General features: G+C 44.4%; 1 protein-coding gene across 1 annotated transcript in view; it reads left to right on the top strand.

Annotated features, from left to right (window-relative positions):
* Positions 1-2,064: 2,064 nt before the first annotated feature.
* The window catches only part of prmt8b (protein arginine methyltransferase 8b), a gene marked incomplete at both ends in the record, with an annotated part of 23,284 nt that continues 9,872 nt past the window's right edge, over positions 2,065-15,476 (top strand). The window contains 6 exons of the mRNA XM_079494049.1: positions 2,065-2,133; positions 3,358-3,591; positions 7,281-7,436; positions 11,158-11,221; positions 13,203-13,345; positions 14,136-14,223. Coding sequence (XP_079350175.1) covers positions 2,065-2,133; positions 3,358-3,591; positions 7,281-7,436; positions 11,158-11,221; positions 13,203-13,345; positions 14,136-14,223 — 754 coding nt within the window. The remainder of the gene's footprint in view (positions 2,134-3,357; positions 3,592-7,280; positions 7,437-11,157; positions 11,222-13,202; positions 13,346-14,135; positions 14,224-15,476) is intronic.

Below are 15,476 nucleotides of genomic sequence, written 5' to 3'. Positions count from 1 at the left end.
CAAAATGTTTAGGAGTAATATAAACATGTTTTTTTGTTTGTTTGTTTCTTGCAACAATTTTCTTCATTTTGTTGAGGAAATGCAGAGCCAGATCACTCGTAGCATCTCTGAGGATAGAATTCTGGATGTGCAGCATTTTGTACAAAACGGGCTACTCCTGAAAACTTTGGAAGGCAATCTTAGCTAATCAGTGTCGAATCTGAGAAATCCAACAGGCTCGTCTTGATCACATGACTACAGAGATTATGTGTACCGATTTGTGTGAGATTTGGTTGAAATCTGTGCGACTAACATAAACAATGTGTTTTGCAGAAATCGGCCTCATGGTGGCGCTATAACCGGCAGATGTGGAGGGATGCAGGGAAAATGTTTTTCCATGGCCTCTAGGGAGTGCACATACATAAGTTGTCGATGCAGTTATAGGTAAAAACAGGAATTGGCCTGTTATAGCGCCACCGTGAGGCTGATTTGGGAAAAAAATAGTGGCATGTCGTCCTCGGCCTAGTGGAAATGTGCGTGTATAATTTAATGGAAATTGGACACTGTGTTTGTGATTTGTGGCATTTTGTTCGAAACGGACCAATCATGTGAGCTTTGGAAGCCAATCTTAGCCAATCAGGATGGAAGATGGGAAATTGTGCAGATCTGTGTTGATCACATGACTATGGAGATAGTGTATACCGAATTGTGTGATGTATGGATAAAATGTGTACAAGTTATCTACAGAAATGTTTTTTGCCTAAATCGGCCTCATGGTGGCGCTATAACAGGCCGTTGAGGAATATTTGGGGCAGAGGTTCGTCGTTGGCATCCAGGGAGTGTGTGTGCAAAGTTTGGCATGGATCGGGCCAACGGTACCGGAGAATAGCTGATAACGGACGGACGGAAGGACGGACGGAAGGAAGGACACACACACACACACACACACACACACACACACACACACGGACGGAGTGCAAAACATACTCTCTCCCCATGCCTTCGGCCTGGTGGAGACAATTACAAAAATAGCAGATCTACAAGCTCAAAAGCTATTTTTGCTATACTTTTGTGTGACATGAATGATAAGTACGGCATTCATTTACAAAATGGTTAAATATGGAGATATGGCAATGTGGCCATCTGGAAGAATGAGTTTGGAAATATATGTGGTCCTCAGAACGTGTGTGTGAACGTTGTGTGAGCATGTATTGTCAGCATGTCATTGGTTCGCCAGAGAGCTCTCCTCCACTAGGAAACCAAGTGGGTAGGCCCTACAGTCACTGACTGATACTATTACTATAGGTGTAAAAGAAGAGGGAACTGGTGAGTGGGTAGCAGAGAAGATGATTTACATTTTACAACATCTTTCTTTCTCCATTTAATCACGACTCTCAGTTCGTGTTCTCCTATAAGGACGGGAGGCCAAAAGAAAATAGTTTGAGTCCATTCCTACACACACACACACACACACACACACACACACACACACCAATAGTAGCCTATATAAGTGAAGGACAGCGCGCCACCCTGATCCTGTCCCGAAAGATATTTATTATTTCCATTGGCCTTCCTTAATCCTTGCTATTATATCAGTTCCTCGGGCTGCTCTAAAGATGCGATGGATTGTGGAGCCTCCTCAGCTGTCCATTTACCCACGTGTGCCATTATGTGTCACCTGCGGCGGCGGGCGAGAGGTCAACTGTTGCAGAGAGGTGGAACAAGTCGGGAGCGGTTTTTTTATGTGAAGAACCACGTCTGCGATTGACTTCAGAGAGCAGGAGCGACGAGCCGGCTCATTTGGACCGATCGTTTTCATGTTTTATGACAGGATGGAGTCATTGGAGTGTAATTACTCGACGAGAATCCACAAAACAACTTTTTGGCAGGTTACTAATAATTATTGGGAAGTAATAGCAGCCCACCTGCATATTGTATTACTTGTTAAATAATACATAAAAAAATAAACTGAAGCTATTTAGGCTATCAGGTCATGCAGTGACTTTTAAAAGTCTGCTTAAATTCAAACGGTTTTATCTATATTTTATTATATTATTTGTGTATGTTTAAATCTCGTTGCCTCTCATGGGACTGAGGCATTCGTCACGTTGCTTGCTGCTCCGGAGGAAGATGGCGGAGACGGACGACTCAGAGGTAAGAACCGAACCGAATACGTGGAGGGGTGTGTGTGTGTGTGTCCTGCAGCCGGCCGGTACGAGCCCGCCGGTCCGGGCGGGCGGACGGACGACGGTAATGCATATTAATTGTGATATGGCACTTTGCCTTTCTTCCTTTGATGATCTAATTAGTTATTTGTTTTTCCTAGCTTGTAGCCTATACCCCCACAATTGTTCTGCACGTTTAAATAATGCTGATGCTGCCACCCAGGCTACCGGTATATAGGCTACTCGTGCAGTCAGTGCATGCAAGCAGCTTGCAGTCTCCCCAAAAACATACCGTCGGCGTCACGTCCAAAATGTCCTTTGATTTCTATACTATTAAATATGACCGTGACTGCAGTTTGACAGTCAGACATGTCGATTATTAGGCTACCGTGTAAGATCACATCAGTGAGTGAGTGTGTGTGTGTGTGTGTGTGTGTGTGTGTGTGTGTGTGTGTGTGTGTGTGTTGGAGCACCGGAGCGTTGTCCTTGGTCCTGAAAGCGCTTCTCTTTATATGCATCTTTCATATTATACTTAACAAACATTACTCCACTCCATTGCACGAGAGGAGAGAGCGTCGCTTGCCGAAAGATCTACAAGCTTTTCGGCGAGGGACACCACCACCGCGGATATTTGGATAGTGTTTGTAGGCTATACTATTAATAGAATATCTTTTTTTGGGTTACTATGCCCCTGCAGCCCTCAATTTGTAGCCTCCATGAATTGCATAATAATAGCCCATGCAGCGTATATATGAATGAACTGATTCATTCAAATAATTTGAATGAAAACAAATCTACAACATCAACATTAAATCACATCATAATGCATTGTGAGCATTAAAATGCATACATCGGCTATTACATCGGCTATTTTCACTATTTTTGAAATAGGGTAAAAACTAGCTGTTCCTCATTTTTGATGAGAACCCGCACCCCCCTCCCAACTCCCAAGGACTCACGGGGGTCCCCAGAGCCCAGACTCCAGCCCACTTTGAGAACCACTGTCACAATGTTTGCAATCCAAGAGGCATCATCATTGTTGCTCCAGCTCCATCCACATCTCACGACTCTCCTGCAGCTGTACGTGCTTTAGTAACAATCCTCCACAAATCTCTCTCTCTCTCTCTCTCTCTCTCTCTCTCTCTCTCTCTCTCTCTCTCTCTCTCTCTCTCTCTCTCTCTCTCTCTCTCTCCTCTTTCCTCTCTAAAAGCAGCATTCTGCCTCGGGAGGTTCTCATCTATCCCAGTCTGCCCAGCCCTCCTTGCCTAAACCAGTGCCTACTACCCACCACCACATACCGCCATGTGCCCCCCACGTGCCTCACGGGGCAGCCCACCACCACGCCACTTGCCCGGGGCGAGGCAAGATATCCAAGTTCCTCAGCCCCGAAGAAATGACCTCCAGAGATTACTACTTTGACTCCTATGCGCATTTTGGCATCCACGAGGTACGCATGCAGATAAGTTGATTGATTGATTGATTGATTGATTGAATGATTGATTGATTGAATGGCCTACAGTACGAGGATGCGAATCTTTTACCCAGCTATATACCGTTGCTGTCGAACCGAAACCTATTATCTTCATATTCTAATCTGTGTTTTTTTCCCCGTAAATGAATGCCCTACTTGATCATATATTGTATATAGCCTAGCTATATATAACACTGTCACACAAAGGCATCACACGTAGCAGTTTTGAGCTTGTAGATCTGCTCCTTTTAATGTATACGTTTGAATTTTAATCCTGAAAAGTAACAGTTTTGGACATATGAGGTTTCCACCCGACAGAGACGATATATAGCAAGAAGGCATTTGTATCGGCCTCAGGTCTTAATGGGTTAACACAGAGGCCGCCAGAAGCGTAGAAAGCGTAGATTAACTTTTGTCTGGCAGCCCGCCAACAGCGTAGCCTACGTTTTCTAGGCTTTATCTATCTATCTATTAATTCAGCGAAAAATGTCTGTCAGTCATTCTGTCTGTAGCCTACACTTCCTTATATTAACCTGACTCGCCATGAGGGCAGTAGAGAGTACTCTCTACTGCCCCATCTGCATCATTTGCTGTTCATAATATACAATAATGCGGCCATTTTGAAGATGCGCGCGCATCCACTTGCACTCTATGTGCTGCTTTCAATGGCCTGTATCTCCAAATCGGTGCAATGAATGTCGTTTCTGGTGGAAACAAGGTTTTTCAACAACAGCCGACAGCAAGTGCTGTAATACTCGCGGTCTGGTTTTTTCTCCACCGAGCGAGAGAACAACAACCGGTCAAGACACCACACACAGCATTACATCATCGTAACACTCGGTTACCGATGTTTGGCTCTTCAAAATAAGGGTTGAAAGGGGAAAAACCATGGCAATGCGCGATAAATAGATTAATTAATCCTGGCGGTCAAACGGTTTAATTGTTGTAAAACGCTAAAAGAAGTGTCCCTCTTCTGGGGCTAACATTTCACAAAATAGCCGCGTTGTGAGTTTATAGATCGGCAAAGGTGTAGAGAAAAAAAACAGGTTGCTTACAGTACATTAAATAGAGCCCTCTGGGGACAATGAAGTAAGTATAATAGAGTTTAAGTGCAAGGGCTATCCCCTCATTCATTCATCGGTTGGTTTGGTTTAGGTCTTTTGTAAAGACTTTGTTAGTTGAGTAGTTGTTTCTATGCTTGTTGTCATGCTGTTGCATGTTTTCGCCTGTAAAGCCTTTAATTCTGCCAGTTAATAACTTTCAATACCCAGCACTAGCAGCAGTCATTACAATGTTCAGTTCCAAACTTAAAAAGACTGGTCTCCGCATCATTGTTGGATGCAACAAACACTCTTTCACACATCTGTTGATGTCATGAATCGACACATTCTCACTGGACCATTAAGTCGAGTAAGAATGTGTTTAGTCGAGGACAGCCCTTCATGTGTACTGAAATTAAATGGACTAGAAACATCACACCCGTGTGAAGTGAGGGGCGCTAATATATTAAAGTCTAACTCATGTTGATTAGGTGATGTAATGATGATGTAAAACAAACGGTGCCAACACAAACATTAAATGCCATTAACAATAAAGAGACAATAAGACGTAATGAGGTACAATATGATGTACGCAAATAAAAACGCCATTGTCAATGGCGTTTTTAAAACAAACATTGAACTAAAAACAAACATTAAACCTGTAGGCTAGCGCCCCTCAAAAACAACACGTGAGGTTTCCTGTCACACAACCAGGATAATTAAAAGTACAACCAAATACATCAGGGCATGACCCCAATATGTCTTTGTTATTACAGCCCAGATCAACTGGCAGTCCAGAAAAAGCATGTCCCATCTTTACAGAACCAGTGCAGAATCGAGCTGAAAAGCTCTACCCCAGTTAATGACCTTGATGATCTGAGGGGTTAAAACTGGAAGGGAGAGAGAGAGAGAGAGAGAGAAAGAGAGAGAGAGAGAGAAAGAAACGTTGGGGGATGTTAAATGATGTCCATATTTAGTATGTGGGTCAGGTTTCTGTCTATGTAACTTCAGACAGGGGCGTGTCTGTCCTCGATAAAGGAGTGAACAGGCAGCATCAGTGAAAGCAGGATGTGAGATGGTGCACAGGGAGAATGGGTGCCAGCAGGGTGCCCTTCATGTTAAAGACACTTCTATTTTGAAAGGCTTTTGCTAACGGTTGCAGAGGCTTTTGGCCTAAATACAGCCTCTTCTTATAGTCCCTCTCTTCCATACGTACTTAACCATGTAAACCCTAGTGGCCCTGTTCTGGAGCAACACTCGGCACGATGACTCGCTCGCCAGATGGCTCACTCGGCGGCGCCTCTCGTGGCTCAAGTCCGCTTTAGACGGGGTAACATGTCATTGTTTCCGACTCTGTCATTGTCCCTCTCCAGAGCAACATTAGTGACTTCCTCCTTGGGGATCCCGAGACGTTCCAAGGCCAGTGAGTTGATGTGTTTCCTCCAACTGTGCCTTGGTCTGCCCCGGGGTCTCCTCCTAGTGGGACGTGCATCGAGGACCTCCTTAGGGAGACGCCCGAGAGGCATCCTAACCAGATGCCCGAACCACCTAAGCTGGCTCCTTTCCAGGCGAAGAAGCAGCGACTCTACTCCGAGTCTCTCTCGTGTGACTGAACTTCTCACCCTATCTCTAAGGAAAATGCCAGCACCTGGCGAAGAAAACTCATTTCGGCCGCTTGTATTCGCAACCTTATTCTTTCGGTCATGACTCACACTTCATGACCATAGGTGAGAGTAGGAACAAAGATTGCTCGGTAGACAGAGAGCTTTGCCTTCTGGCTCAACTCTCTTTTCGTCACAACAGTGCGGTACAGCGACTGCAATACCGCCCCTGCCACTCCGATTCTCCGGCTGATCTCCTTTCCCGTCCTCCCCTCACACGTGAACAAGACCCCGAGATACTTGAACTCCTTCACCTGGGGTAATGCCTCATTCCCTACCCGGACTGCACAATCCACCGGTTTCCTGCTGAGAACCATGGCCTCAGATTTGGAGACGCTGATCCTCATCCCAGCCGCCGTACACTCGGCTGCGAACCGGTCCAGTGAGAGCTGAAGGTCTTGGACCGATGGTGCCATCAGGACCACATCAACTGCAAAAAGCAGTGATGCAACCCTTAGCTCACCGAGCCGAATACCCTCTCCGCCACGACTTCGCCTCGAGATCCTGTCCATGAAAATCACAAACAGGATAGGTGACTGGAAGGGTACCCCCCTTGTGAGCTTGTAGATAAAACTATTTTCACCAAATGTTCTCCCCAGAATAGGGACACTACGGTTCACACTTCAACGTTTTTCAACTGACAAATTTGGCATGGTGGAAATATAATGTATATTATACTCTGGTATATGGATTATGTAACACAGCTTAAAGTAGTAGCTAACCCAAAAATTGAATGCGTGGCCATTTTAGTTTTTTATCGCGTTCCTGAGCCAATAATTTGATGACCGGCGAAGTCTCTGGTCAAATAATTGGCTTAGGAATGCGACAAAAACTAAAAGAATGTTCATGAATTCAACGCTTCATGGGGTGAACTATACTTCATTAAATTCCTCTGCCTGCAGTAGAATCTGCTATTCTGACCGACATTTTTGATTCCCACACAAACACACACGCACACACACAGGAGATGTTAAAGGACGAGGTGCGGACGCTGACCTACCGGAACGCCATGTACCACAACAAGCACGTGTTCAAGGACAAGATCGTCTTGGACGTGGGCAGCGGCACTGGCATTCTGGCCATGTTCGCCGCCAACGCCGGTGCCAAGCACGTGTACGGGGTGAGAGCCTCTGTCCCAAAGACAGACACACATAACACACACACACGCACGCACGCACGCACACACACACACACACACACACACACACGCACACAAGCACACGCACACGCACACACAGAGGCGTCATTTCAGAAAGATATATACCATTACCACTTAAGCCCCACTTCGAAAATAGTGGATCGCGTTGAGAGCTTGTAGATCCTTGTAGATGTTTGACAATGTTCGCCTATAATGGCATTCCCAAACTAGGGATGCCACGTTGAAAGTGGATAATAAATGAATGGTTGCATACAATGAATGGCTTATTGAAAAAAATAGCATTACAACGATTGCAATGAAATCAGATGAATCTGCAAAAACAGTTCACCGTTGGGGACAATATGCATATAATAACGGACTTTGGTCCTCATTCACAAAGGAGAAATACACCGCAGTGTAACGTATGCGTAAACAGATACTAAATATCATCGTATTTCTCTGTCCGATCACGCTGCGATTTGCTCCCGTCGTATTCAGGGAAGCTGGTGTAATCACTTCATTTGTGCGGATCGCAGAGTGTAGCCTTTCCGCATTTTTCCCAAGCGATTCGCCTGGTGTCGCCTGGTTAGAACGCCCATCCCACACCATATAAGGCAACAGGAAATATCGAAATACGTCATCATAGCCTGCACCGGGCTTTAAATTATATACAACAGCCGCGATGAGCTTGTAGAGCAGTTAATTTTGACAGGCGGGTCTCTGCATGGACAGATCTTCAAGCAAACAGCGCAAGTTTTGTATATAATTATAAACGAAACTTGCCAACTTGGCACGCATTGCTTCACTCCTTGTTAAATGTCAGAACGTTAATAAGTTAACTGATGTTACAGTTACTTTCACATAATGAGAAAGAAGTTAATTTGTATTGTTCACCACACAACCAAATGCTATATTAAAACTCGGCAATGATAAAAGGCCCTATTGATTAGTCTACTGCGGTGATTGATTCCCTGCCCTGCACTGTCGGATTTGGAAAGCAAATATATCCAGGACATGCATGGACACAGGACATATTTTCTTTCTTTTTTTTCTTGTGGGATTTGGACTTAAGGCTATATTTCATCCGACCCAACTACGTTGTATGTTTCCTCAGCTGCAGGTAAGAGTTGGCTATTCTGTGTGGCGTCCGCATGTGATCAATATACATATTATAAATTAATACCACGACGCAAATGGAGGCAGATAGGTGCTTGCAGCAAATGCATTTAGGCCTACGTGAAACTTTAATTGGCTGAGTCTCTGTCAACATGCTGATCAGCGAGTTACAGTGGTAATAAAAATCATCATCAACAGCCTTTCTTGTCTGTCTGTCCGTCATGTTTGTGAACAAGCGCGAGTGGAGGTGAGCTGGCTTAAAACTATGATATGACTGGCCGACTTTCAAACACGCTGATGCCATTCATTCAAATAGGCTAATGTGGTCTTCTATTTTTTTTATATAGGGCTAATCCCCCCTCACACACACACACACACGCACCGACAGTCAGACTGACTCAAAGGAGCTCCATAACGAAACAATTTAAATAGGCCTATACTGCAGACATTACTACACTAAACAACGTTGGATTCGTACAGTGCAGAATGCAGATAAGTGTATGTTCTTATTATAATTGTGAGTTTGTTTTTTAACATGCAGCGCGAGTCTGCGAGACTGCGAGAGCCGATCTACAAGCTCACAGCGCGTTGCACTGCGAGTAGAAAGCTGTCAAGTGAGCAGCGCAATCGCGCATGCTAGAAATATCCTAATAAATAAATAAAAAAGGTGTCGGGCTTGCAGGGGCAGTTTCTGTATGGCACTCTAGGCTAACCTGCCTCTAGAATGCATGCATTTAGGCATACAAGTGATACTTGGCTTTTATATAGGCTATATTTTTTTTATGTGCGACCAATGTTGGGGACACATGCCTACATATTTTATCTGAGATTTGGGGACTTTTAATTGATTCAGCATGAAGACTAAAGCCTTCTTAATAAATCTACGCAAGCCGTACACGACCATGAGAGGTGGCGCAGCTTTCAGCGGAATTTCCGACCAACCCACGTCACCGTCAAGTTCACGTTCAAGTTCATGAATTCCCACGTAATGTGGGAATCCACGTAAATGCCTGTCCGCTCACGCTCCGCTCACGTAACGTCACTTTATGAGCGTAAACGCCGTTGTGAATGAGGACCTTTGAGGTTAAATGTGAACACTAGTAATATAGGGCATAGCAGTGGTTGTGGTTTTCTGATTCCACTGAAAAACCGGCCATTCATTCTTGCTTGATGGCGTCTTAATGCCTGGTTATACACTTATTGAAAATAGCGATACAATAAGCTTGCAGATGTGCTATTTTCAGAGTTCAACACCTGAGCGCAACCATAAAATGTTTGGTTCTACTGGATCTGTTCTCCACTAGTTTTAGTCAACATAGCTTCGTTTAGTGAAAATAGGTAGACAAAATGAACACTGCAAAGTAACTATACAGTACCAGGACTATACCGAGACCGGAGCTATCAAACAACTCAAATATCAAACATATCAGTCGTCTACAGATGAGATTCCCCCTCATTCCCCCCACAATCTTAATCATATTTCTATAAATGTTCATTTGCTGCACTCCAACAGGCTCCGTGTGGAACACTGCTCTGATATTCATGATTCACAGCGAATACATTATACCAGCAACCGCAACCACATTCCTGCATGATTTATATGCTATGTTGTTATACTTATAGACAGGAAGTGTATTTAATTAGTAATCAAAACAGACATTACAGCAGCATCCGGCATGAGAGGAGGGGACGTTTGGGTAGAGGAGCACAGTTTGACCTTCCATTTTATACCATAAAGGTTCCTTATAATTATGGGAAAACCTGTTGATGATTATAACTTCAAGTGTGAGCATGTCACACTTGAAATTTCTGAATTTGAAAGATTTTCATATTGTCAAGACATTTCAAATAATTCAATAATAGTGAAGAAAGACTAAATGAGAAAAAGAGGTTGCGCATCAGCAATGGTTTTCAGTGGAGTGCCAAACCAAAATCTAGTATACATCAAAAAATAGGAATTAAAAAAAAGGTAGCACATCCAAAAATTAAACAAACGGCGGACAAAGTACTCACATTTCCATTTCTTTCTTGGCACACACCAAAAAGGAACGCTTACGCATTTCGGCTATGCAGCATTCATCAGAGCACTCACATCAAGTGAATTCAAGTCAATTTATACAAAAAAAAGTGAAAAAAGACTATTTAAAAGCAGGTGCATATAGGTGACAAAACAGTAGGTGCGAAGAATCTTAAAAGATTATACCAGCACACTGCCTTGCAGGTTTAAGAGAACTTTATTTCTGAGTTGCTCGAAATAAACGTCTCTTGAACCTGCAAGTGACACTATGCGCCGTGCGGGAATAATCTTTTAAGATTCTTCTCAAATAATTCACTATAAGCAACCATGCTACCATCAGCGTAACCTCGCGTCTAGGTTTTTGGTGTCCACTCGTCTTTCCAGCCAACATGGTGGCGGGAAGTTCTATCCGCCCCAACTAGAGCAGAAACTATAGCAAACTAGAAACTAGAATTAGCAAAAATAGTTGATGCCTGCATGTCTACAAAAAGGGGTCCAAACTCTGCCATATTACCATCTCCCCTCCTTTGTGCATGTTGTAATCATTGCTGTATATCCTTGTGTCTGCAGATCGAATGTTCAAGCATATCTGAATATTCAGAAAAGATTATCAAGTCTAATCACCTTCACAATGGTAAGTGGCATGCTATTCCATCATCATCATCATCATCATCATCAACCCATCCATCTATCTATTTCTGTCTGTCTAGTCTGTCTGTACATGAAGGATCTGCTAATGGAGGTAATGGAGGTAATGGAGGTGTGACCGCAATGGTAGACATTATTACATGTCTACCATTGCGGTCACACCTCCATTATCTGTCACGGTGATGGAAGAAGTACTCACATATTTTACTTAAATAAAAGTATCAATACCCGTATCGTAGAAATAGTCTGTTACAACGTTCGATATTCAAATGTACTTGAGTAAAAGTACAAATGCATCAAAATATACTTAAAAGTACCAAAAGTAAAAGTTTCACAAGTTTTCAAATGTTTACAATGCATAGAAATCCTCTGAAAATAGCTGATCTACAAGCACAAAGTGTGTCGCAAAGCTTATGTTGCTATTTTCAAATTGCCCAAGTCTATAGGTCTGAAGTGGTTTTATAACTATAATCAAAATCTACAAACTTAAGTTTTCAAATAATTGTAAAGTGCAATATTTGCATTTGAGATGTAGTGCAGTAGAAGTAAAAGCATTGAGAATTGGAAATACTCCAGTCAAGTAAAATAAATACCTCAAAATTGTATTTAAATAACCTACAGTACTTGTAGTAAATGTACGTTCCACCACTGATCTGTCACAGTTCGACTGGCAACTTGTACCCGAAGCCAAATAACTATAATATCTGCCATCAATCAAAATTTGATTGTGTTCAATGACTGCGTTGAACTTCACAGATGGGGTGTGCCGACTGTGCCGTGGATATTTCTGATTAGCATCGTGATTAGGTTGGCTTTGGATTGACCTTAGCTTATCATCACTAGACACATTTGTCCTTGTGTGGTTTAATGGAAGAGAGAGAGTAAGTTTGAATTAATGCCTGCATCATTTGGCACCATTCTAAGCAGACATACTGTAGCAGCAGTCAGTGATAACTTCTTGACAACAGTACAGGTTGTAGACCAGGGGTGGGCAACTGGCGGCCCGGGGGCCACATGCGGCCCCCACCTTCACTTAATGTGGCCCTCAGGTGAATGTCAGAATACTGATATAATATTGGTTTCAGCTGTTACAATTCCACAACATGCAAACATGACCCGCTTTAATTACTTCAGTCTAAATTAGTAGCTCATTGCTCAACACAAGTATAATTAAAGGCATTACATAAAAATGTTATTTCCAATTTAAAAATAGCAAAAAAATTATTCAAGATTTAAATTTGAATATAGCAAAAATAGCCGATCTACAAGCTCAAAACGCGTCGCGCTGCGACGCGTTTTGAGCTTGTAGATCAGCTATTTTTGCTACGACAGTAATGTATGGCCCTAGGGAGTGAGTGTGGAAATATAGTGGCCCTCTCCATCGTCAAAGTTGCCCACCGCTGTTGTAGACAGACTTAAACCCGGCATACACGTACTCCCACACACATTTCTGTGTTGTCACTGCTGTCGTATCACCTGCCCCACCGGGAGGACGTAGGGCCTTCGCTCTACTCCTCCCGCCCAACACTCTACTGACAGGTGCCGCCCTGAGGAGTACATGCAATGGCCAATATCACACCTCCCTGCCTGGCTTCCATTCGCCCGAACACGGCACAGTTGTGTTCGCATAGACGCCCGACAAAGCCTGTGGCCCCGCGGTGGATTCAAACCCACAACCTCTGTGGTGGTGGCCAGGGACTTTAGCAATGTGCCAGCCAAGCGCCTTTTATCACAAATGCCTCTCCATGTACAACTGCACCCCCATGCGTCTCGCTGTGTCTCTGTCCTGGTCTTTGATACAGGAAATTTGCGTAGCTTTGTCCATGAGGCCCATGGGGCACACCACCTCCAGAAAGGAAGTCCTTCGCAACACTGCATATTGTTTTGGGGCGTTCCTTTTCCTTAGCGAAGGCAGTAACGTGCTTGTGTCCATGTCCATGCGACCCCCCCTCATTCCTGTCCCTCAGTCATCACGGTCTTCAAGGGAAAGGTGGAGGAAGTGGAGCTTCCCGTGGATCAGGTGGACATCATCATCTCTGAGTGGATGGGCTACTGTCTGTTCTACGAGTCCATGCTGAGCACCGTCATCTTCGCCAGGGACAAGTGGCTGGTACGATGGACACGCACGCACGCACGCACGCACGCACGCACGCACGCACGCACGCACGCACGCACGCACGCACGCACGCACGCACGCACGCACGCACACACACACATCCATGCTGCTGCTGTTGCCTGAGGCTTGTAAACTGGGTAATTGTGGTTTTACATTACATGCCAGGTGTGAGGACAATGACCAGGATAGATTTCTGTTGCGCCTTTCAGTAGGGGTGTGTGTGTGTGTGTGTGTGAGTGAGTGTGTGTTTGTGAGTGTGCGCGTGTGCATGCGTGTGTGAGTGTCCGCGTGCGTGCGTCCGCGGCGTGCACGACGTGCGTGGGAGAGAGTGGGAGGTGTGTGGGAGATGTGCGAGAGAGAGTGTGCTAGAGTTTGCAGTATATCGACTCTGTCGGGTTGGAAACCTCATATGTCCAAAACTGTTACTTATCACAATTCCAATTCAAAAGTATCATAAGTAGCAGATCCACAAGTTCAAAACGCAGTGTTTCGAGCTTGCGGATCTGCTACTTTTGATGGTTTTGTGTGATCCGTGTATGGTCACGAAGGGCGTTAATTTGCGTATAGACACAAAAAGTTAAAATATGGAGTTAGAAGGTTTGTGCCCTGACAGCGACAATATGCAATATGTACTGTTAGTGTTGTGTGGAGTGGTGCTAGTGCACACGTGCAAGTGCACGTGTCTGTGTGTGTGTGTGTGTGTGTGTGTGTGCGCGCGTGCACGTGTGCGTGCGCATTTATTAACATATCAACTCTCTCTCTCTCTCTCTCTCTGTGTGTTTAGAAACCAGGCGGTCTGATGTTTCCTGACAGAGCAGCTTTGTACGTTGCAGCCATAGAAGACAGACAGTACAAAGACTTCAAGATACACTGTAAGAAAACCCTTCTCATATGCTCTCTGTGCCACTGCTTCCCAAAATATTCATGTTTGAAGTAGGGGGGCCTCCACGTCCACTTCACTAATGAGTTTGTTTTACCAGTTCAGGTTGAAAGTAAAGAATGACAGCAGGGCAAAAACAGGGCAGGCTCCATAAGACATGCAGCTACCCTTATAGTACACCATGATGTAAGCCACACAGAGCAGTTAACTCATTTACCACCAACAACGCCATCTGGTGGGTGGCTCCCACCATTTAAAATGACATAAGCCAGCTGAATTTTCATTTCCGTTTTTTTTTTTTTACCGCACTGGAACCTGGAGTGTTATTAGTGTGTACAGGACACAGTAGTGAACTGTAATCACTGGCCAATCACAGCGCATCCCTGCACAAGTGCACTGGCCAATCACAGCCCATCCTTACACAAGTGGTATAGGCTATGGGATGTCGCAGCCTGGATCCAGCCCATAGTAGGCCCCGCCCACTCTCTGGAGTGGACTGCCTCTCTAGCTTCAGTCTGCTAATCAGGCTAAAACAGACACTGAACTCGTGGTCTAGGGCAGGGGTTCTCAACCTTTTTGGCCGGGGACCCCCGAAAATGCGTTGGCAACGTCTCGGGACCCCCGCCCCGCCCCCTCCTGACCCCCAATATAAAATGACTGCTACAATAACCTTAATAATAGAGACAATACACCATAAATAAATACTGAAACCATAATCATTAGGGAAGGTGTATGCATGTACTATGTGTACTATACGTAAACTCTTCATTTCCACTTTACAGCCATTCAGTTGGTAAAAAAAAAAAAAAAATCTTTATTTATTTTTTTGAAAATAATTTGGGGACCCCCCAAAATAATTTGGTGACCCCCCGAGGGGTTGCGACCCACGGGTTGAGAACCCCTGGTCTAGGGCAGTGGTTCCCAAACCTTTTCATGTCAAATTCAAATTGACACTAATTAGCCCCGCGGACCCCCATTTGAAGAGATATGCCAGGGACCCCCATAAGATATGATTTTTACTTATCTAGCAATGATCAACCCGTTTAATTTCAAGGACCCCCAGTTTGACATGCATAATAATCTACAGACCCCCATTTAATGGCATTTCTATCTCTGAGACCCCAATTTATATTGTAAAATCAATGTTCATTTAACTCTGAGTGTCATCATTTAGCTGGGGACCCCCTGGAACTCCCTCAAGGACCCCTGGGGGTCCCCGGACCCCACTTTGGGAACCACTGGTCT

This window comes from Electrona antarctica, assembly GCF_951216825.1.
Source record: "Electrona antarctica genome assembly, chromosome: 23".
NCBI classification, from domain to species: Eukaryota; Metazoa; Chordata; class Actinopteri; order Myctophiformes; family Myctophidae; genus Electrona; species Electrona antarctica.
Note: the sequence above shows the minus strand (reverse complement) of the source record. Positions and strands in the feature narration are given on the sequence as shown.